The sequence below is a fragment of the Mytilus trossulus genome, chromosome 8, assembly GCF_036588685.1.
Source record: "Mytilus trossulus isolate FHL-02 chromosome 8, PNRI_Mtr1.1.1.hap1, whole genome shotgun sequence".
In the NCBI taxonomy this organism is placed as follows: Eukaryota; Metazoa; Mollusca; class Bivalvia; order Mytilida; family Mytilidae; genus Mytilus; species Mytilus trossulus.
Window position 1 is genome coordinate 78,140,309 of NC_086380.1, and position 25,925 is coordinate 78,166,233.

General features: G+C 32.7%; 1 protein-coding gene across 1 annotated transcript; it reads right to left on the bottom strand.

Annotated features, from left to right (window-relative positions):
• Positions 1-541: 541 nt before the first annotated feature.
• On the bottom strand, positions 542-25,655 carry LOC134681432 (ran-specific GTPase-activating protein-like). The gene is made up of 6 exons (XM_063541062.1): positions 25,372-25,655; positions 22,769-22,878; positions 20,845-21,002; positions 20,444-20,572; positions 2,362-2,436; positions 542-1,311 (listed from the first exon to the last, which is right to left on the bottom strand). The coding sequence occupies exons 1-6, from the start codon at positions 25,384-25,386 to the stop codon at positions 1,103-1,105; spliced, it is 696 nt and encodes a 231-aa protein (XP_063397132.1). The 5' UTR covers positions 25,387-25,655; the 3' UTR covers positions 542-1,102.
• Between the last annotated feature and the right edge of the window lie 270 nt (positions 25,656-25,925).

Below are 25,925 nucleotides of genomic sequence, written 5' to 3' on the forward strand. Positions count from 1 at the left end.
GAGCTCTTGTTATAGAAAACAAGATTTTATGGAATACAGATATAATATTAAAACGAACCCTAGTTTTAGAATTCATTCATACATTTTTGTATTATATAAAATTATCAGTTAATGTGTGTTCTATAAGGATCACTAGTCTGAGCTGTGTTGGATAGAAATCGATCTGATGTAACTCAACACCAAAACATTGATTGACCTATTTCAGTTTTGAAAAATAATCAACAGAAAATCTGGGACTGTTTGCAAGTTGCATCATTAATCGAATGGTAAAAAACAGACTAAACTTCCATCTTTTATTTAATTGTATTTTGTATATGAATGTTCCAAAATCAATCAGGGTCTTGTACATGTACTTTTGTTTCATGGATGGATATCCATATCCTTTGTTTAGTATATTGTATGTATAATTGTGACTACATTTTATTTCAATTGGCCCTGCTGCTAAAAAAGATGAATTATGATGTTCTTTTACTCATGATGCCAAATGATGAAAACCCTTTGGTCTGGTGAGCTAAAAAAATAAATAAAAACATAAATACTCTTACATCTGTATCTTTATTTGTAAGTACTTATAATTCAATTATTACTTGAAAATAAAATCATGAACAGTAGATCACAATAACAAGAAATAACTTAGAATACAAATAATGGAGGTGGTCTGATTTGCATCAAATGGTAATAAATTCATCCGACAATTAAAGGATAGTTCTCATGTTTCACAATGAAAAACAAACAAAGATTTTTTCCCCGTAAATAAGATGATGTTTCCCTCACATGCATGAGATGACAAATTAAACAATATCAACTGTTAACAGTCAAATCATTTCATTTCTGAGAAATGATGACAATGTTAATTACCTTTTCAAGACGTACAACAAAATATACAAGTTTACTTAAATTAGATGACATTTCCCCTATATTTATGAGATGACAGATGAAACAACTGATTATCCAACTTTGAGAACCGGTGACAATGTTTATCCCTATCCAAGCCATACAATTGATTATACAAGTCTTCTTGTTAACCTCCCACAAACGAGGAACTAAAAATTTGTCACAATAGCTAATTTGCATTCCTGGGCATCTCCCAAGGATTCACATATCACGAAACACTTTCTGTCTTTTTTGGAGAATCTTTCTCCTTTTTCTCATCTTTTGTGTCTGTTTTCTCTTCACTCGTTACAGTTTTCTGGTCGTCAGTCTTATTTTCCACCTTCTTTTCACTACTGTCTGATTTCACCGACATCTCACCTAACTTCTCGGCCACTTTATCTGTGTCTTTATTATCTCCATCTCCATTCTCAAGTCTCTCTGTCAAGGAAAAAAAGTTTCAATAAATGACTACTTTCTTTCCTATATTTCCTGAGCAATTGACATGTTAAGAACACTCACAAACGTATTTTACACTTTAATCTTAACACATTCTTTATATGCTTGTCCAAAGTCAGGAGCCTGTAGGTCAAGGGTTGTCTTGTGTTGGCATATTTGTTCTTTGTAGTTTGCTTTGTTATTAATTAGACCCCTAATTCCTAAAATGTTGGGACCAAAACTTCCAAAACCAATCCCAAGCTTCCTTTTGTGGTCATAAACCTTGTGTTAAAATTTCATAGATTTCTATTCACTTTTACTAAAGTTAGAGTGCGAAAACTAAAAGTATTCAGACGACGACAACGACGCCAACGCCATACCAATATACAACCAAAAAATTTTCAATAAATAATTTTTAATAAAAACTACAAAATTTCCTTAAAATTACTAATTTGGTGGGGGCAGCAACGGGTTGTCCGATTTGTCTAAATTTCAAGGCAGATAGATCTTGACCTGTTACACAATCAATCCCTGTCATATTTGCTCTAAATGCTTTGGTTTCAGAGTTATAAGCCAAAATCTACATTTTACCCCTATGTTCTATTTTAAGCCATGGTGGCCACCTTGGTCGGTTGGCAGGGTCACGCCACACATTTTTTAAACTAGATCCCCCAATGATGATTGTGGCCAAGTTTGGTTAAATTTGGGTAAGTAGTTTCAGAGGAGAAGATTTTTGTACAAGTTTAAAGGCGACAAATGGCGGACACCAAGTGATGAGAAAAGCTCACTTGACCTGACCTGAAGGTCAGGTGAGCTAACAATGAAATACAACATCAATAAATGATGTCACCATTAATGGTCATGAACCCCATATACTATCAAATCAAATTGTTAGTATATATATACTCATCTTAGGAAGTAAAACTATCTAAAATGCTTTTAATAAAATTAAATACTATGTGAATTGTTGACAATGATGATGGAAGACATGTTTTGTCTAGCCATTGAATCATCTTTCTATGCAGGCAATGTAAAAGTGGGACATAAACTTACCTAATTTTTCTTTCTCTAGAAGCTTCACATTGCTCGTCTTTGCTTCATTAAATTTTTCATTGAATTTCTGTGCATCTGAAAACAAAAGCATAAACTATAATAGTGATGAGATAGCACTGATGTTCATATTGTCAGGAATGACTCTACCTTTAATTTTGTGCGTACTGAAAAGTGTGTCAATTTTCAGATGCATTCCCTCTGAAATAATAAACTTCAGTTTTTACTGTTGGCACCAAATTAAACCTTTCAGTATTTACTGACAGAAAATCTGGTCTTTGTAATACCTTGATCATTTAAACATCCAACTAATACGTATATCTATACCAAATATTTGACAGGGAAGAAAGTTTCTTTTCAACTCTAAACTGATAAAAAGTTTGAAAGTATTTTTTCAATGGAGTTTGTAGATATAGCAGACCTGCCAGTAAGAATGGATATCGGTTGATTTCCGGAAAAGCTCTGTAGTATTTTAATAAGTAAATGCAATTTCATATTTTATTTTCTATACTGCAATACATATACCTGTGTGACATAGATAAAACTACAAAAAGTAATTTCTACTCCAAACTTGTGCCAATGGCTTTGATGTGACATACAAAGTAGCTCTATACATTAGAGTAATTTTTTAAATGAATTAATCTAACACATTCCTTCATTTTCATAAATATGAGACAAGACAGTTTCAATAACTTTATTATTTTGCAAGTCAGATATATAAGTGACACTCAACATGGAGATTTAAGTCCGCCCGTCACTATAATATCATCATTCAACAAATGGCCTCGGTTCACAACCAAAAGAGCTTATGTTCATCTCTTATTCTGGCAAGATGAACCCCTGGATGGAAAATGTTTGTAACGAAAAATCCATTCTGTTAAAAATTTCCAATAAAGAATAATTCCATTTCTCAATGAATATCTGTAAGAAAGGGACTGACAAAGTCAAGCATAGTAGCTTGATTTGCTAATTATCTTTCTGATTACTGTAGCACTTCTATTGTATCTTTTAACTGTATAACATTAAAAGAAAATTATATGGAAGTGCATTCAAAGTTAACATGAACTTCAAAATAAGGCATTACAACAGGGAAAATACAGAGCTGCCCCATCAGGGCATGATACTTCCATCTTTTTCAAGGAGTAAAATTCCAAACCCCTAAAAGTCACATCAGAATAAATATAAATTTAATTTTTTGAGTTATTGTCTGACATTACAACGACAGACAATGGTACAATGTATAGCAATACAAGTCCCATAAAAGGTATATAAAAACTTGAGATCTTATATTCAGGACACAGACAGATTTTCATAAGTCAGATGACAAATTCAAGATTATATGCATATTTCAGTCTGCCTGTCACAATACATTATTCACTTTATATAAATGGCCAGAATAAAGACAGTTTAGTGATTAGGTCAGATATAAGTGACACTCAACATTGAGATTTCAGTCCGCCCGTCACTGTACTATCATCATACCAAATTATATACTTCTGTCTGTTCTATGTTTATAATAATATACAGACTTGCATATCATGAGCTGACTTTAAGTGTCTGCCATGACCATGATAATAGAACCATTATAAGTTTTAGAATTACCAAATCAAAAATAACTTCTTGTTGCAGAATAACTTTTTATAAAAGGCCTTGGCAGCTTTTATCTGAATAAGGACAAAATGAGATTATCAAGACAATTTTTACAATTGTCCCTTAAATATAAACCACAAGCAATATTTTACATGTGCTAGGACCTATGGCACTGTTTGTAAGAAAGGGACTGACAAAGTCAAGCACACAACACTTGTTTTGCTAATTATCTTCCTGTTACTGTTGCACTCGTCCTTTATCTTTTAACTATATCAGGTTAAAAGAGAATTATAGGAAGGTGCATTCATAGCTAATACAGATTAATAACACTTCAGGAAATGGGTCTCCATAATTAAGGTCTTTCCCCTACGTGAGGAAAGACCTTATTAAGGTCTTTCCTCTCCGTGAGGAAAGACCTTATTGTTTTTCTAATGTTTTTTTTTCTTTTTTTTCTTCCAGCATTTGTTTGGCTCGCCCTCCTACCGCTTCTATTGGAGTTATCAATACCAAAATTAAACCATCAATAGACCTCAACATGAACTTTTACCAGATGAACTTTTGTAGGATTTCACCTTCCCCTTAAGAAGTTATCTCCCTTTTGTTGATTTTTTTCAACATGGTCCCCCCAAAATGTGTTAAAAGATATCACGACTTTATTTGGACAAAAGGTAGATCTCATCATAATGTATTACCATATGAGGCTGCATAGGATTTCATCATCTACTTTGAGAGTTATATCCCCTTGAATCAATTTCTTTTATTTGCATTTTTTTCAAAAAGTATTAGAGATAGAATTTAATTGAAAATGACAGCATGTATTAGAACAGATGGCAATGTTTATAAACATAAACAATTTATTTGTTATTAACCCTTATAAGGAGTTATTTCCCTTTAGAAATTAAAAATATATTTTCAAAAATTTATATTCGAGAACCGGAAGTCATAGAGACTTGTAACCTTCACCAATAATCTTAAATTCATATGACCTTTAATATGCACCCAAGGTCAAAGGTCACCGAGTGCAAACAAAAATTACGCTGCAATTTCAAGCTTACATATTAGGAAAACGATAAGACTTTGCTGCATACATACAGCGTATGAAATGTTCTTCTCGACAAGCTCTACATTTTATACAATAAGCCCAAAAATGTCCGACCGTCTGTTCAAAAGTTACAACGGGATGATTCTTAAAAGTATAGTATTGTGTGAATATCTTTTTAAAGGTAACAGATATCAACCTACTATAAACTGCAAAGATGATCAGTAGTTCGAGACCTTCAATTTGAGGTCAATGTCAGGTCATGATGAAATTTCACCTTGACCTTCACAGTATACTATGACCTTGACCTTGTGATAGTTGAAAGGTTAAGTGGTCCTGAGTTGAATGGTGCTAGTCCCATGTTTCTACGACTTCCGGTTCTTAAGTTTAGTATTGCATCATATATTTGATGATAAATTGTGACCTTTATGAACTTTGAAATTGTCCCAATTCTTTTTCTATAATGTTGTTGTTCAACTGTATATCGTTTATCATTTAACATATTTGAAATATCTATAGTCCTTTTAGAGATAATGCAGTTTGAAGTTTTGCGAGCGGAGGCATGTATTTCTGAATCATCAAGAGTTTACCACTTAAAATGTCTTAGAAATTGAAGAGGTTGACATAGTTATATGTTTGACCAAATACCAAAAACATTCCATGGAAAAAAACACCAAAAAATCAATTTGAAATTTTCAAGTTTTGCATTGACTTTGTAAGTTTCATAACTTCTATTTATATAGTTGATATTGCATCATTATTTGCACTTTGTCAAATGGGGTCATCTGATATATCAAATTGAAGGTCTCAATAAACTCTACTTAAAAATGAAAATTTTAAACCTCCTTTTCATCCCAGGGGGACGGGTGGGGTCATTTAGTGCAAACATTCAAATTTCTCAGATGGTAAGGTTGTTGCATATCAAATGAAAGAACATAAAGCGTACATTTCAAATTTCAAATTGACGTCTCCAAAAAATTGGTTGGATGGGGTCATTGAGTGCAAAAAATAAATTTTCTTTTAAGGTAGGGTTGTTGTATATCAAATGAAAGGTCATGATGTGTACATTTGATATATCAAATTCCCGACCTCCAAAAATTAGTTGGATAGGGTTATTAAGTGCAAAAATCAAACTTTTTAGAACATGGTGTTGTCGCATATCAAAAGAAAGCTCATCTACTCTGTTCCATGTATCATAATTCCGATCTCAAAAATGTAGGCGGATGAGGTCATTAAGTGTAAAAAGCGAAAAGTTTCAGAAGGTATGCTGTCTTATATCAAACGAAAGGTCGTACAAATTACAATACGAAAACATCACTTTTACAGGAAAGACCTTTCAATTGTTTTACAAACAATTGAGATACTAGTTGTTTTTCTAATGTTTTTTCTTTTTCTTTTTTTTCTTCCAACATTTGTTTGACAAGGCCTCCTCCCCTTTCTGTTGAAGTTATCAAGACCAAATATTGACCATCGATAGACCTCATCATGAACTTTTACAAGATGAACTTTTGTAGGATTTCATCATCCCCTTTAGAAGTTATCTCCCTTTTATTGATTTTTTTCAACATGGCCCCCCTTAAATGTTTTAAAAGATATCATGACCTTATTTGGACAATAGCTAGATCTTATCATGATATGTTACCATATGAGGCTGCTAAGGATTTCATCATCCCTTATGAGAGTTATGTCCCCTTGAAGCAATTTCTTTCTTTTACATTTTTAGCAAAAAGTATTCAAGACAGAATCGATTTGAAAACGGTAACATGTACAAGAACAGATGGCAATGTTATTGAACATATACAATCATTTTGTTATTAACCCTTATAAGGAGTTATTCCCCTTGAAAAATTGTGAACAGTTTTAGAATTTTTTTATTTTCAGAACCGGAAGTCGTAGAGACTTGGGACCTGCACCAATAATCTGTAATTCATGTGACCTTGAATATGCACCCAAGGTCAAAGGTCACTGAGTGCAAAAAAAAATTACGCTGCAATTTCAAGCTTACATATTAGGAAAACGATAAGACTTTGCTGCATACATACAGCGTATAAAATGTTCCTCTCGACGAGCTCTACATTTTATATTATTAACCGAAAAATGTCCGACTGTCTGTTCAAAAGTTACAACGGGATGATTCTTAAAAATCTAGTATTTTGTGTATATCTTTTTTAAGGTAACAGATATCAACCTACTATATACTGCAAAGATGATCAGTAATTCAAGACCTTCAATTTGAGGTCAATGTTACGTCATGATGCAATTTCACCTTGACCTTCACATTATACTATGACCTTGACATTGTGATCTCTGAAAGGTCAAGTGGTCTTGAGTTGAATGGTGATAGTCCCATGTCTCTATGACTTCCGGTTCTCAAGTTTGGTATTGCATCATATATTTGATGATTAATTGTGACCTTGGTGAACTTTGAAATTGTCCCAATTCTTTTTCTATAATGTTGTCCTTCAACTGTAGATCATTTATCATTTAACAGATTTGAGATATCTATTGTCGTTATAGAGATACTGCAGTTTAAAGTTTTGCGAGCGGAGGCATGTATTTCTGAATCAACAAGAGCTTACCACTTAAAATGTTTAAGAAATTGAAGAGGTTGACATAGTTATATGTTTGACCAAATACCAAAAACATTCCATGGAAAAATACACCAAAAAATCATTTTGAAATTTTCAAGTTTTGCATTGACTTTGTAAGTTTCATAACTTCTATTTATATAGTTGATATTGCATCATTATTTGTACTTTGTCAAATGGGGTCATCTGATATATCAAATTGAAGGTCTAAATAAACTCTACCTAAAAATGAAAATTTTGAACCCCCTTTTCATCCCAGTGGGCAGGGTGGGTTCATTTAGTGCAAACATTCAAATTTCTCAGATGGTAAGGTTGTCGCATATCAAATGAAAGAACATAAAGCGTACATTTCAAATTTCAAATTGACGTCTCCCAAAAATGGGTTGGATGGGGTCATTGAGTGCAAAATATAAATTTTCTTTAAAGATAGGGTTGTTGTATATCAAATGAAAGGTCATGATGTGTACATTTAAAATATCAAATTCCCGACCTCAAAAAATTAGTTGGATAGGGTTATTAAGTGCAAAAATCAAACTTTCTAGAAAATGGCGTTGTCGCATATCAAATGAAAGCTCATCTACTCTGTATTACATATATCATACTTCCGATCTCAAAACTGTAGGCGGATGAGGTCATTAAGTGTTAAAAGCGAAAAGTTTGAAAAGGTATGCTTGTCGTATATCAAACGAAAGGTCGTACAAAGTACATAACGAAAACATCACTTTTACAGGAAAGACCTTTCAATTGTTTTACAAACAATTGAGATACTAGTTATATTTGAATTTTGAAGCCAAGGAAAATCATACAAATTGGATGTCAACAACCTTAATCACAATTTTACAAATAATTGAAATCTACAAGTCACTGAACCTTGGCATATCTAAAATAGTCTAAGTAAAGAAAAGAATGATTGGGTCAGATATAAGTGACCCTCAACATTGAGATTTCAGTCCGCCCGTCACTGTACTATCATCATACCAAATTTTCAAAGATATGAAAGATAGATCTAGTGTCATGTTTGTATCATCAATTATTTCATTCAAACAAAACCATTTCAATTCTTGTACAATCAAAGAGCTGCTTTAAAAAGATAACTGCACCAGTTATAAATATTGAAGAGATAAAGGACTAACCAGAGGCAGATGTAGGGATGGTAGGGAACTTAAATTCCTCCTTTTCTGCACTCACTTTAAATTATTGAATAACCTGTATTTACCAATAGTCTGAACAGAATAACAGATAAGGTCAGATATAAGTGACACTCAACATGGAGAATTCAGTCCGCCCGTCACTATACTATCATCATACCATATCATTGTTAATAACTATCACAACATTTTCATGCAAATAGATTCAAAAGCTGCCAAGACTAGTGCACAAGTTAATAAAGCCAATCTAACATGTCTAAAGTAAGGAAATTCCAATCAAGACATATTTATCAGAAGATTGGTAATGGCTTTTTAATTAACCTCCATGGCCATTGACTAACATTTTATGCTTGAAATATTAAAGGGAAGAAATTGTTCTATTAACAATTTACTCAATTGGTAGGGCCCAAAATAAAATATTGTTTTGTCTCCCCAATCCCTACCGACCCCTGCAAAAACGGAGCTACTCATAAAATTTTATTGTCAAGACTATAGTCAAATATTATTTTATTAATTTAAGATTTTCATGCTTGCCAGATTGTTTGATATTGTTCAAGCTTTTTGAAAAATTAAAATTATTTCCTTCCCAACTTCCCACAACTGGCTTGGCAGGGTCGGGATTGGAGAAACAAACAATATATTAATTTAGGCCTAGGTTCCTCGTTTATAAATTTTTTTTTATAAACCTAATAAAAGTCCCCCCTCATACGAATGAATATAATCCCCCAAATGAAAGGAGATGCAAGGTATTTGTTAAAAGATATAGGAAGATGTGGTGTGAGTGTCAATGAGACAACTCTCCATCCAAATAACAATTTATAAAAGTAAGCATGTTAAGGAGGCAAGGGTAACCAGATGCTCCGCAGGGCGTAGCTTTATACGACCACAGAGGTTGAACCCTGAACGGTTGGGGCAAGTATGGACACAACATTCAAGCTGGATTCCACTCTAAATTTGGATTGTGAATAAATAGTTGACACAGCATAGGTTTCTGACACAGAATGAATGTATTCAAATGAACTTAAAATTTTTGTTTTCTCTTCCAGCAATTCACTATGCTGTTGAATATTAATCCTCTCAAAAAAAAGTTTGAAGAAATTTTCTTTTTATTTATGAAATTTCAAATGAGAAAAATTGAACCCAATTTTTTAATCACATCCCCCTTTCCCTTATTCCAAAACTAATTTCAAATAAAATATTTTAATGGAGTTTGCAACAATTACTACTCATTTAAATACATCATAAAATATTAAGATGTAAAAAAACTGCTTGTTATCACTGAATGGTAAAGATTATTTAAATTTATCAGTTGGAAGTAAAAAGTGAATATACATTGTATATTGTATATAACAAAGATTTAAGTTGATTCTGGACAAAGAAAGATAACTCCAATTAAAAAAAATTCTTGCAGATATGTCTTGCTTACTATACTGGACAAAGGAAGATAACTCTTAATTAAAAAAAAATTTGCTATTTCACAATATTGTGAAATTAGATATTTCTTGCCATTGCACAATACTGTGCAATTGATAAGACTTGCTATTGCACAATACTTAATATAATAATTTTAGATCCTGATTTGGACCAACTTGAAAACTGGGCCCATAATCAAAAATCTAAGTACATGTTTAGATTCAGCATATCAAAGAGGCCCAAGAATTTAATTTTTGTTAAAATCAAACTTAGTTTAATTTTGGACCCTTTGCACTTTAATTTAGACCAATTTTAAAACTGGACCAAAAATTAAGAATCTACATACACAGTTAGATTTGGCATAGCAAAGAACCCCAATTATTCAATTTTTGATGAAATCAAACAATGTTTAATTTTGGACCTCGATTTGGGCCAACTTGAAAACTGGGCCAATAATCAAAAATCTAAGTACATTTTTAGATTCAGCATATCAAAGAACCCCAAGGTTTCAATTTTTGTTAAAATCAAACTAAGTTTAATTTTGGACCCTTTGGACCTTAATGTAGACCAATTTGAAAACGGGACCAAAAATTAAGAATCTACATACACAGTTAGATTCGGCATATGGACCATAATTTGGTATTCGGCCTTTGGTTTCTTTTTGTATCCTTTTTTATAAGTTCTAAAATTTTAACTTTTATTTTGTGGGTTGTGTTGGTGTTAGAATAGTATGAATGGAACAATTGAGTTTTTTGAGAAAAAATTAATACATTTTGATTCACCGTTTACGTGACAGGAAACCAAACAGGAAACCAATCTTTATTTTCTTTATTTTGCACAATATAATTCAAAAGGCATACATAAACACCATTACTAGTGTTACTTGCTTCATGTTAATATTTAAAATCTATTTGCAATGTTATATTAAAGTTTTTTTTAAACCTGACAGGAAACCATAAGAAACCGAAAGCATTTTTTTAGTTTTATTTTATTGCAAAATCTGCTTAAAATAATCTGAACAGTATACTTTTTCTTAAAATCCATCTTAAATGTAACAGTATTATAAAACTCCTAAATATGTGCTTGTTTTGAAAACAATTAGTACAATTTATTCAGAATTTTCCATATTTTCTTCATTGATACAGGATACCATAATCGTTGTATCTTGATGTTTAAGCCAAAAAAATGTATTAATATTTGGTTTTGATATTCCAGTTATATACAATTTATTCCAAATCATTGGCAATGTAACATTCTTTAAATCCAGTAAGAAAAAAACTTTTAACTTGGAATTAAAATCTTTAAAATAGGCACAATGTGATACTTGTGACCTGTACACCATCTACATGGTTTCCACATTTTAACCTACTTTAGTGGGCTAAAATCAATAAAGTACTTCCTTTCAAGTCATGCATGGTAAAAGTTTACTTCTCCTTTGACAAGTTTATTGCGTTTCTGATAAGTGTTTGCAGAACATGAATAAAAAATATTAATTAAAAACTGTGACAAAGATTCCAACTTTGTACATTCCAAGTGTAACGGTATATTAACATGTATTTTTTATTAAATTATATTTATTCACCTAAAATATCCAGTAATATTTACTGCTGAAGTTAAATCAATCCAACGAGCATTGGTACAATGATAAGAGACGTAATTTCGATTGATTTTTCCAAATACTCTTCACGTCATTATCGGGAAACGAAGTGTGTTCTAACGTCTGTCAAATATGAAATCGATTTTGTCAAGTCATTGGGCATTTATTTTCACACAGGATCGTATGTAACATTATGCACATAGGAAAAATAACAGACCACCGGCGCAATCTCTTTGACAATTGTATTTTCCTCTTTTAAACAAGACGAAACAAGTCTACAGATTATGTTTGCTAACATCCCGTTGGAAACAAAAACAATGTTTAGACCTAGTATTTCGTACATCCGGCCGTAATGGCGTTATCACATGTTAGTCACATGTTTCACGTATGACCGGAAATGATTAGAACTTAAGGACAAAAACAATTTTAATAAATAACTGGACTTCTGTTTCGTGTGGAATGTAACGCATAACGATAAAGTAATTTTCTTACTTAATTATTACGAAGATCAAAACAAGAATGTAAATCATCTCGGATTTACCTGTTTGAACATCTCGCGAGAGTTCATATTTGCATATTGTTTTTAAGAATTCTATTACAACAAAGCAGATTACATCATCTAAAAATTGCGTTACGAAATCGGACACAAAAATCACGCCACTGTTCTTACATCTGCTACATAAATACTTATAGTTCTCGGCATTTTCTTCTCACTATTCTTATTGGTCGATGTTCTTTGTTATTTGAAAGCAAAAGTTACGAATTTGCCGGTGACGATTATCTATAAATCAGTCAGCGTTATGCTCTTGGGAAGCAAAAAGTAACACGAGAAACGACACAAAAATACGGTTGTAGAATCTTTGAAATTCGTATATTTTAATTTTTTTTCTAGGGAAGAGTAGCATACACTTGTATGTTGATAAAAATAATGGCATCTTTAGATGTAGTTGCAACTTTTCTTACAGTAATTCACATTTTATCACTTTTCCATAGTTATAGGAAACGGAGCCCAATAGCAAATTATGGTCCATATTAAAGAACCCCAATTATTCAATTTTGATGAAATCAAACAAAGTTTAATTTTGGACCCTTTGGGCCCCTTTTTCCTTAACTGTTGGGACAAAAACTCCCAAAATCAATACCAACCTTCCTTTTATAGTCATAAACCTTGTGTTTAAATTTCATAGATTTCTATTTACTTATACTAATGCTATGGTGCGAAAACCAAGAAAAATGCTTATTTGGGTCCCTTTTTGGCCCTTAATTCCTAAACTGTTGGGACCGAAACTCCCAAAATCAATACCAACCTTCCTTTTGTGGTCATAAACATTGTGTTTAAATTTCATTGATTTCTATTTACTTTAACTAAAGTTATTGTGCGAAAACCAAGAATAATGCTTATTTGGGCCCTTTTCTGGCCCCTAATTCCTGAACTGTTGAAACCAAAACTCCCAAAATCAATCTCAACCTTTCTTTTCTGGTAATAAACCTTGTGTCAAAATTTCATAGATTTCTATTCACTTAAACTAAAGTTATAGTGTGAAAACCAAGAAAATGCTTATTTGGGCCCTTTTTGGCCCCTAATTCCTAAAATGTTGGGACCAAAACTCTCATAATCAATACCAGCCTTCCTTTTATGGTCATAAACCTTGGTTAAAAATTTCATAGATTTCTATTCACTTTTACTAAAGTTAGAGTGCGAAAACTAAAAGTATTCGGACGACGACGCCAACGTGATAGCAATATACAACGAAATTTTTTTCAAAATTTGCGGTCGTATAAAAAATTATTGTAAGGAAGGGACTGACAAAGGCAAGCACACAAAGCTTGTTTTGCTAATTATCTTCCTGGTTACTGTAGCACGCTTCCTTTATCTTTTAACTATATAACATTAAAAGACAATTATAGGACAGTGCTTTTAAAGGGATAACATTGATTAAAAAACACTGAATAATTTGTCTTCATAATTTTTTCTTGTGAGTCATATGACGAAATAATCATGCTCAAATGTGGGGTAAACATCTTTAATGTATTATCACAATTTCACCAAGAATAGAAATATATAATAGATCACTTTTGAGTTTGTCCGTCATCGAAAAAAAACTTGTCAATTATTCCAGCCTTTATGACGTCATTTAACAGATACAGGGGATCCCCTGTATCCCTGCACTATAAACGTTCAACAAGCGTCTTAGTGATCGTCATTGTGCAGAATAAACTAGAAATAACATTTGTTCCGCAGGTATACCTTAGCACAATTCCCTTATGATAGCAGTGCTGTCTACATTACTTCTTTGTACTAATTTGACTTGCCTTTATATATTTATAGAACAGTTTGGCAATATAACATTGATTTATTGGAAATGATGTTGTTAAAACGGAGAATGATTGGGTCAGATATAAGTGACACTCAACATAGAGAATTCAGTCCGCCCGTCACTATATTATCATCATACCACTCTTGAAGGATACATTTACACTAGATCGCAAAAAATTTCAGCTTACAATACCTATATTTATCATCATGATCATTTAACAGCAAAACCTTTGAAGGTGGTACCTAACACGACAGGGAGATAACTCTGTAAAGTCAGCTTAAAATTTTAAATACGTTGTGTTGTAAAGTGAATATTAAGCTTTTCAGTGATCAAAATTGGTGCTTGTCAAACTGCTATATAACCAGTGTAATTTTCCTGATAAAATGGTTGGTTCAAAATTTGAAACACTTTAGACTACAAAATGTCTGCATCAGACTTAAATAAGTGTGTATCCAATATGAAAAGGATATCCATGAGAATATCTGACTTAAATTTCATTGATGAAATATTCGTTTTTCACAATGCATTATAACTTTAAACCTGATAAAAAACTAGAGGCTCTCAAGAGCCTGTGTCGCTCACCTGTTACTGTATTTACTGATGTCGGTCATCTTGGTTGGTAGGTGGGGTCATTAGACACTTTTTAAAAATAGATACCCTAGTAATGATTGTGGCATAGTTTGGTTAAATTTGGCCCATTGTTTTAGGAACGAAGATTTTTGTACAAGTTAAAAAAAATGACGAAAAAATGTTCAATATTGACTATAAAGGGCAATAACTCCTTAAGGGGTCCTCTAATAATTTGATCATGTTGACTTATTTGTAGATCTTACTTTGCTGAACATTATTGCTGTTGACAGTTTATCTCTATCTATAAAAGTATTCAAGATAATAACCAAAAACTGCAAAATTTCCTTAAAATTGCCAATTTTAGGGCAGCAACCCAATAACGAGTTGTTGGATTCATCTGAAAATTTGTGAGGGGATAGATCTTATTCTGATGTACATTTAAATCTTAAAAGATTTGCCCTTAACGTCTTAGTTTCAAAGATATAAATCAAAATCTGCATTTTACAACTATGTTCTAATTTTAGTCATGTCGGCCATTTTGTTTGGAAGGCGGGGTCATCAGACACATTTTTTAAACTATATACCACAATGATAATTGTGGCCAAATTTGGTTAAATTTAGCCTTGTAGTTTCAGAGAAGAAGATTTTTGTACATGTTACAAAATATAACGAAAAGTTGTTAAAAATTGACTATAAAGGGCAATAACTCCTTAAGGGGTTGACTGACAATTTTGGTCATGTTGACTTATTTGTAGGTCATACTTTGCTGAACATTATTGCTGTTTACAGTTTATCTCTATCTATAATAGTATTCAAGATAATAACCAAAAACTGCAAAATTTCCTTAAAATAACCAATTCAGGGGCAGCAACCGAACAACAGGTTGTCCGATTCGTCTGAAAATTTCAGGGCAGATAGATCTTGACCTGATGAACAATTTTACCCCATGTCAGTTTTGCTCTAAATGTTTTGGTTTTAAAGATATAAGCCAAAATATACATTTTACCCCTATGTTCTATTTTTAGCCATGGCGGCCATCTTGGTTGGATGGCCAGGTCACCGGACACATTTTTTAAACTAGATACCCCAAGGATGATTGTGGCCAAGTTTGGTTAAATTTGGCCAAGTAGTTTCAGAGGAGAAGATTTTTGTAAAAGTTTACGGACGACGGACGCCTGACGCCTGACGACGGACGCCAAGTGATGAGAAAAGCTCACTTGACCTTTCAGGTCAGGTGAGCTAAAAATATATTGATAAAATCCTGTGCGAATCAAGAATGCCAGAAAAAAATTCACAGAGGAAAGGGTTAAAGGTAATAATTTGTTACATTTCCTAGTAAAGTCTATTTAAGAAATTTAGAGAAGAAAGATATAAGGAAAAAGACTAAAAGATTGATTCACAGAGGTTTGCCAAACATGAAATTTATTTGTCAATTAAATTTTGAATATTTTGTAATCAAAGGATTATGGAAGAACTGCAAATTTTCACTTTTCTGCACACATACACAATGATACAGTACTCATTTAAGATAAGAATATACAAATGTTTGGCAACTACTACTTCAATTAGTTCAATAGATCAGATACAAGTGACATTCAACATGCAAATATCAGTCCGCCCATCACTATATTATCATCATTCTATACATGTAGATTTAAAAACTCATGCTTAATCTAGATATGACTCGGAGATTAAAGGATATTCATGATATTCAAGTCAAACACAAATTCTTCCAAAACAAAGCAAAAGTTTCAAAAGAAAACAAGAATAAAATGATACCTTTGTTACTAGATAAAACAAACCTTTCATGATTTTTCATTCAAAACATAACACTGACAGGAATAATAAATAATATCATATTCAAATAAGGTTAAAAATTTCAAATGATTTCAACACCGAACCTAGAAATTTAAACCCAAAATTAAATAGGTTTCTATGTTTTCCTTCTGTATACAAATAACATGAATTACGTTAAACATTTAAAATAAATTGAAATGATTTCAACACCGAAACCTATCAATTTGAACCCAAAGTTAAATAAGTTTCTACCCCTTTTATATGTTTTCCTTCTGTATCATTTCATTCAAAAATGGTAAACTTAAAGTAACACCAGGAAACCTGTTATCCGTTAAAATTCATTTTTAACCCATAAACAATAGGCATAAACCATTTCCCTTTATGGAACTATGGCACTGTCTGTAAGGAAGGGACTGACAAAGTCAAGCACACAAAGCTTGTTTTGCTAATTATCTTCCTGGTTTCTGTAGCAATCTTCCTTTAACTTTTAACTATATAACATTAAAAGACAATTATAGGAAAGTGCCTTTGAAAGCCTCACTATAGAGAACCCTTTTTCTATGATTAAGAATTATTCTTAAATCTAAGACAAAACTTAACAGCAACTATAAACACTATTGATCTACAAATAGAAATCCAAGTCATCCATTCAAAATGTAGACAATGTCTGGGGTTGAAGGCATAAAACTTTGCTCAGTGCTCGGAGCACAAAAATCATGCTCGAAACATGAAATCAAGCAGTTTGATTGGTTGATTTTCGAGTCTGAGTACAAAAATCATGCTCGAAAGTTTTATGACCGTGAGGCCTGATTTTCAAACAGAAATGACCAAATTTGACACTGACATAATATTCTTAACACCTTCCTCTTTACCTCACACAACCTTCTTATTACATACACAGCAACACACCATTCCTGCCTCACACAACCTTCTTATTACATACACAGCAACACACCATTCCTGCCTCACACAACCTTCTTATTACATACACAGCAACACACCATTCCTGCCTCACACAACCTTCTTATTACATACACAGCAACACACCATTCCTGCCTCACACAACCTTCTTATTACATACACAGCAACACACCATTCCTGCCTCACACAACCTTCTTATTACATACACAGCAACACACCATTCCTGCATACTTTTACACAGGGTTTTGATTGCATACTTTTACACAGGGTTTTGATTGCATACTTTTACACAGGGTTTTGATTGCATACTTTTACACAGGGTTTTGATTGCATACTTTTACACAGGGTTTTGATTGCATACTTTTACACAGGGTTTTGATTGCATACTTTTACACAGGGTTTTGATTGATTCTTTAACCATTGAAACAATGTTGACTCTTGCAAAAGAGGGACGAAAGATACCAAAGGGACAGTCAAACTCATAAATCTAAAATAAACAGACAAAGCCATGGCTAAAAATGAAAAAGACAAACAGATAAACAATAGTGCACATGACACAACATAGAAAACTAAAGAATAAACAACACGAACCCCACCAAATACTAGGGGTGATTCAGGTGCTACGGAAGGGTAAGTGAAATGAAGATGTTTTTAGAAATTGTAACATTGAAGTGCTTGAGATGATCATAGTGTCACGTTTGAATGATGTTAGTAAAACAGAGAATGATTGGGTCAGATATAAGTGACACTCAACATGGAGAATTCAGTCCGCCCGTCACTATACTATCATCATATCAATCTCATCTGACTATACAATATCATAAAAATATTTCAAGTCTTCAGCTTAAGATAAATACACTATTTATATACAGGGAAGAGATCTAAGACTACTCTTCACTAGCTACAGAAAATATTGAAAACATCAAATGATTGATAATGCCACCCTCAGTTTTTTTTTGTGGCAGCCAGGGTGCCCAGAGAGACTCACAGACCTTCAGCAGGCCAATTGGCAACCTGTGTTGGCAGGCTAATGATACAACAGTTGCACTACTTAGAATCAAACCTAAGAGGACAACAATTTTTTTGTTTACTGGTATTAGAAAGACTGTACAGTAATAACTCTCCAATAAATACCAACATATTCTTTCAGTGATTTTCCAACCCTCTTATTTGGGTCCAAATATGGCCCCTGTCCCAATGAGAAATATGCTCTTTTTTTTCCCATTCTTCAGCTCTAAAATTCTCAATTGTATATAGACATCATTGTAAGGTTTTGTTGGTGTCGTAATGTGGTGTTTTGTTTAAAAATCTCTTTAAATTGTTTAATTATATATGCAATTATAACTTATTCCTTCTCAGAATGCAGAATGTTGCTCTTAATTTTTAAAAATAATCTTGGGGACCAAATTGCATGCGGCTGGTGTGAACTTATATATTTTCCGCAAATCCAACATTTCACAAACATTTATTCCTTATTGCATGGGCAGTGGACCCCTTCTCTTCAACACTAGGAAAATCACCATCTTTTTACTTTTCTGTACACATACTGTTCACACTTCAGATAACTTTATGTGTATTTTAATTATTTGTAGTGTCAGACCAAATAGACAGAATAATTGGGTCAGATATAAGTGACACTCAACATTCAAATTTCAGTCCGCCCGTCACTATACTATCATCATTCCATAGTTATCATACCAAATACCTAACAGAATTTAAAACATGTAATTCTTTTAAGGTAAATTTTCATCACTACATGTATGCAAGCTGAAAGAGTATTAAATGTATGCAAGCTGAAAGAGTATTAAATGTTTACTTCAATATTTTCTGTTCTTTTTTAATTTTAGGTTTCCAATGTTGTTAAAGTTGTTTAGAATTGGCAAATCAGCTGAAAGAACTAAATTTGGACTCTGCTTTAAAAGGAATTTGTGATCCCAGTGGTTATACAAATATACCTAATGTCAGGAAATATCTGCAAAGAAGGCTTTAACTCACAATTTAAACCCTATAATTTAAACTTGGTAGAGAAAATGAGTTTTAAAGTGACTTTTTTAACAGTTATACATTAGTACAACATGTCCAATGCCTCAGAGAAGTAACAAAAATTTCAACTAGCATTTTCCGTTTAATGTTCATTAATGTGTCCAGGCTGTACAAATATGTGCACAAATTTACTGTTTCTTGACCTCAAAGGAAGTAAAATGACAGATAAGGTCAGATATAAGTGACACTCAACATGATATGTTCAGTCCGCCCGTCACTATACATGCTATACTCTCATCATACCATATTTGATGTATTTTTCTATGCAGCATCTACAAAACTTTATAAAAAAATGACCAACAAGATGGCAACAGAGAAAGGATTTATTACTTCCTACTACTTAACCATGTTCAACAAAGGGTTTTAATTACAAAATTGCAAGAGGTTGATTTTAAGACAGTATTCACATTACAGATTTTAATTTTGGATTTAGGTAATTGGTCAAGAGTTATATACTCAAGAATTAAAAAGTGAATAATATCAAGACCCCTTTTAGATTTTTATTCTATTCTTTGGGGCTTTCAAAACTTCTTGTCATCAGCATGCATGGCATATATGTGATAAAAAAAAACCAACAGAACAAATTTGTTGTGTTGATAATAAACCTAATTTTGAGAATAAACCTAGTTTTACATCTATAACATGTTTTTGAAATATTGTCAAAAAGTGACTGACAAAGTCAAGTACAATTACTTGCTTTGCTAATTAACTTTTGTTTATTGTAGCACTCACCTTTGACCTTTTAACTATGTAAGGTTAAAAGAACGTTACAGGAAAGTGCACTTTTAACATAACACATTATAAAAATTTTAATTTAGGATGTCTTGGGCCAGTCTTCAAATTTTCCCTTTGACACATTGTACCTAACAACAGCCCACTGAAGCAATTATATCTCACGTTTTATCCATAAAACCATATGACAATTACAACTTTCAAAGAGCTAATGAATGCACTATTTACTGAACTTTTTAGTCAATGATCTGTGGAGAAAACTTTTTTTCAATTCTCTGGTAGATACCTTCCTTCCAAAACTATTTTTCAAATCAATATTCATGACCTACTTTCAGCATTAGCAAATCGTATTGCCAATGTTTCTGGCTTGGCTTCTTCATCTGCATAATCAGCCGCCACACTCCATAACCAGGCACGATCACTCCCACAGTTTGGCTTTAATTCCATCTGGGCTGTAACTACAAAGGATCAGAGTTAAGAAAAATATTTCAGAATGCAAAAAAGAAGTGAGCACAATACATAACATGTATGCAGACTAAAAAATTGTGGACTCTTTTTCGTAGGATATATGTTTTAAATCAAATTGTGCAATTTCATTGCTTAGAAATATTTAATATGGCTGAATTAAAGGAAAAGGCCAGTCTCTAAAATGCTTTTCATATCAAGATTTTAAAGTAATGATTAAATAAATTCATTGAATTCTTTGATGGAAAATATGACTCAAACCTACTGAAATGATTAGCACAAACTTTCAGTGTTTTATCTCGTCTCATAAGAACACGTATCAAACCGGTTTCTTTATGCTTCAACAGCTTACAATCTCCAGTTCCACGTTCTTTCCATTCTGGAGGGTCAAAAGAATTGTCAAATCGAAATAGTTTTGCACGTCTGAAAATGTAAAATTATATATTTACAAAAACTCTCTTCAACAAAAGCCAGTAAAATAAATAATATTAAAATAATAAATTTGAAGATGTGGTATGATTGCCAAGAGACAGGTTTTCCACTAGATACTGTAAATTCAGAAATTAATGCGAGGTTTTTATTATTGCGAAAAATGCGACATAGTTGAAAACGCAATAATTTAAACTCACATTGTGAAATATTTTATATGAATTAAACAGGATTTTTCTCAAAATCGTAAAAATTAAAATCGCATTGAAGTCTAAAATGACAAAATCGCAACAATAAATGCACGCAATAATTTCTGAATTTACAGTACCAAATTTAAATGAAGGAGAAGTTTCATGTACAAAAATGTAGCAACTATAGGTCATCATTAGGCAGAGAAAAAAAAGACCTGTGTTTCCGGTAACCCCACCGACCCTGTTTTTTAGCCCCGACCCTAACTTTTTTATTGGATCTTCAAAAAAAAAAAAAAAAAATATTTATCAACCGACCCTGTTTTTGACACAGGCTTCTGATAGATGACGAAATATTTTTTCTCTCTTGCTTCCTCTTGCATAGAAAGCCAGTAAAACATTTTATTAATGTCAAAAGGTATTTCATATAGGTTGAAATCCAAGAAATTTGCACAACAGGTGCTTCAAAAACATTGCAAATGGCACACTTCCGGTTTTTGAAACTAATTACGGATCCCGACATGGAAAAACCATGATAATTTTCCGGATTTCACTTAGGCCAAAAAAAAATATATGTCTGTTTCCTGCTTCCAAGGCCAAAAAATCAGGGTCGGTAGGTCGGGATTTCTTTTTTTTTTTTTTTTTTTTTTTTTGCACTTCCTGTCAGATTTGCAGTCGGTTATATGTCATGTTTGGTTAGGGTCCTGTACCCCTAAATGATTTAATCCCTTTGAAGAAGCTTTAATTGAATAATCCTCCAAGTGCTGACATTTTTAAACTCGCTTATTGTGGCACATTTGTGCTGGGAGCAGCCATTTTTTGTTTGTGCATAGTAAAATACGGATCTGGTTCGGACCGGAAACGATTTTTTTCCGGATTTGAATAAAAAGATTTAGGGTCGGGGGGGGTTTGAGTTAGGGTCGGTCGGGAAACAGGAAACAGACATATTTTTTTTGGCCTTACGATGTCAAAAAAAAAAAAAAAAAGAAAAAAAAAAAAGAATTCCGACCTACTGACCCTATTTTTCAAAATGATGTTATCGGAAACACATATCTTTTTTTTTTTTAGGCCTTATGACATACTTTCAACTTTGAGCAAATGCAAACCACATAGTGAGCTATTGTACATTTATTTCCCGTGCCTGATGGAAATATGAAGATTTGTTCACCCAAGAAATATGACTTTTTGAAGATGAACATATCTTTATATCTCAGGAAGCCATGGGAAATGAATGTTTTATTCCATAGCCTATACTTTTTTTTACTTCTGAATATAAAATTTACACAATTATTTACTTATTCGTTTTTTTTTTATAACTAATCACAACATACACAATGTTACAATTACTATAAAAATTGTGATAAAACAAACTGTGTAGCCTGAACAAAATAAAATTAAAATAAATTGAAATACAAGTGCTGTCTGACCTTCATTTCTTTTTTCAGGTTTTACATTTATGGTTAAGTTGTATTATTTACACAATTATTTGTTTAGGCTTATAGGAAATAGGAGGGAAGCCTAGACTTCAGATGGACAAAGTGAGCTTAAATATGCAACATTTTTAATACTAACAACTTTAATACTTCTTCTTCCTCTTCCTCCAATGATTTAACCTCTATTTCTGGTAACTTTATCACAGGTTCAAAATGGATTTCTGGAGATTCGTCAACTGATTCATCATGCTGTAATAAACAATTGAAAATATATTATATGTCTAAACATTCATCGACTACCTTTGTTTGTTGTAGGAAACAGTCAGCCTATAGATCAAGGCCGTAACAACCCTTGAGGCAAGTGAGGCAATTGCCTCACTAAAATTTCGACACTGATTATCTTTATTATACATATATTTAAATATAATAGTCATTTGTTGTTCTGTCTCATCCTTAATTTTTATAACTTGTTAGCATTCCTTTTAAACCATTTTTCTGGATATAACTATAAGTACCTCAACGGGGGATGTTTCTCGATTACATTAACCTAGTAACGATAATCAGCATGGATCTCTAGTTAAAAACAGGCTCTAGCAGAAAAAAAGAAAAGCGACACCAAAGGTAAAGAAGGAATAATTATAGTAAACTAGGTTTTTTTTTTGTGAACAGAGCCTCTGAGTTTTGCATTTATCTTCATTAGAACAATCCAAAAACGATATGTAGACTGACAAATCAAGTACTGGTCTTCGGAAGAGGTAGTCCTGTCTGCGTATTCATTTCTCCGTTTCACCAACTTTTTACAAATCAAGTACTGAGCATTGCAAGTTGGCAGTCCTGTCTGCGTATTCATTTCACGAACTCTAATCTTTCTCTTTATAGATAAATAAAATATAAATAATATGAAACATGTACGGATTAGTCGGGACGACGGAATTTCGTTTCTTTATATTCGGGGTTTCAGAATCGGACACCCCAACCCCTAATCCCTAAACTTAAAGATTCTGGAACTAAAATACCACCAACTATTTCCAGAAATAATTTGAAATTACGGACCTACATGTAAATGTCAAAAACTCATTCCAATTCCCTTGTACCCATACCATATATACTTACTCTATAGATAGAATCGTACACATGTATCTTATCTCATTCTATCCCTAGTTTGTCTACTCTTTGTCAGCATAAAAGCGAGTTTAATATTTTGGAACTGCGACTGTATGATGGTGCTTACAAAAAAGCTTAATTCCCTTTTGCAAACAAAACTGTTACTACAGATGCTGCTACCGGATTGCTGATTGAGATGGAATTGGAAGAAGACATTGATCATTGTGTTGATGATAATGTGCTAATTTAGAAACCGAGACTGCCCTGAAACGACTGAAAACTTGGAAAAGAGCATGCATGAGTGGCGAGAGATTGTGCTGTCTTGACATGCTCCATGTTCATCGCGATAAGGATATCAGCAGACCAAATTATGATTTTGAAACAATTTCACTAAACCGTCCCTAGAAAAATTTGGCAAACTCTACTGAATCGATGTTAGTTCTATGTTCTGGCAGCAGACTCAAATCAGTGATATTTGGATGATGATCTTAAATATAAATTTAAATAAAGTTGTTAAAAATTTGGTGTTAGTAAAAGTCTTGAAATATGGAAAATTTATATAAAAAGTCTCCAAATTCAAAACATTATCAAACTCTCTAAAAATGCTTAGAATGCAGAATTTTGCACCACTCAATTCATACCCAAAAAAAAAATCTCCTCGCTTCGCTCGGCTAAATTATTTTGCCTCACTAAAATAAGATGCCTAGTTACGGCATTGTAGATGTTTTAACACCTGTATGCATATAACATGAATTATTAGTTTGCAACAACGTCAAACAAGGTCCTGTAACTACATTTGTAATAAAAATACACATTATCGCTATTTATCCGCCTGGCGCCATTACTGGACATCACATAGGTTCCTGTAGTAATTTGACGTCATAATACAAAATATCTGATGCCATAATGGAAATTTGATTGTTGTTTAACACCAAAATTTCAAGCCAGACAGATTCTCGGCACAGGTCAGCTTGGAATAGCAATAAGATGTTACTGTGAATTGTCTGCAGGTATTGTATACTATACCCTATAGGCTGTAAAATTATGCATACAATTTTAAACATTTGACTGAGGTCGTGCATGTAGCAGAAATCAAGAGTAATTTAGAGCAAATTCATCTAAATCTATAAACGTATTTACACTTTAGGTATTTAGCTGCATTTTGACTCCGAATGACCTTATATCACCTCCGAATAACCTTTTGACGTCAAGCAACAATCACTTTTTAGTTGTGACGTCAAATATTTTGAATTATGAAGTCAAAGTTTACGGGAACCTGTGTGTTGTTATGTAATGGCGGACAAATTTGCATACAAGTGTAAATACGTCTATTGAACAGGATCAAAAGGGGACCCAAATGAAATCTTGGTTTTTGAAAATTGTGCAACATTCAAACAATAATCCTGTCAACCTGCTATGGCATTAAGTCTTGAGTTACATATGATTATGAATCGTCCCCGTTTTGGACTGGTAATACTTATAGATTTTTTTTTATCTGTGCTCTACAAATTCATCAAACCCTCCCCCTTTTCCCATAAATTGTTCATATATTTTCGAAATCCTTTTCCTCTTCCCCAAAAATAATTACACATTAAGATAGAACAAAAGAAGGGAAATTTAAATCCGGATTTATTTTACCTTATCATCTGCCATGTTCAGAGGATGGGGATCGATTTATTTCACGTTTTCTGGATGCTGAAAATGGCGCTTTCGAAAGCTTCTTGATTCGCTCTGAAAAAATGTTGCAGAAATAACAGTATGTACTACAAATAATGAAAAATTGTAGTTCGAGCTCTGTTAAAATAAGACAACCAATATTATATCGTCTGAATTTTGTCCCTTCCTTTGTCGTCGTTTTGAAAAGTCATCCCCATCTTTTTTCTAAGTTCAAGATTTATCTCCCTTGCAACATGCATAAATAATGAATCGGACACGGTAACGGGGTGAACTATCCGCAATTACGCTGAAGAAAGAGGGGACCAAGGGGTAATGCCAAAAATGCCAATATGCTATTTTGAGGAACTGTAATTCTCTGTTTATATCTGTTATCCTGGAAATATATATTTAAAAGTAAAATTTCAATTCGGTTCCTTACCTAGAAGGAGAAGAAGAAAGTAATCTTTATTTATAGTCAAGTAGCATATGTATACGGGCGTTTTTCAATAAAAGCGTAACTTTCAGACCTAAAAAAA

What these genes read in the sequence shown, in the direction of transcription:
- LOC134681432 (XM_063541062.1), bottom strand. An exon ending in AGTTTGTGCTAATCATTTCA is followed by an intron (nt 20,573 to 20,844) that starts GTAGGTTTGAGT and finishes GATCCTTTGTAG; the next exon opens with TTACAGCCCAGATGGAATTA. An exon ending in ACGATTTGCTAATGCTGAAA is followed by an intron (nt 2,437 to 20,443) that starts GTAGGTCATGAA and finishes TTTTGTTTTCAG; the next exon opens with ATGCACAGAAATTCAATGAA.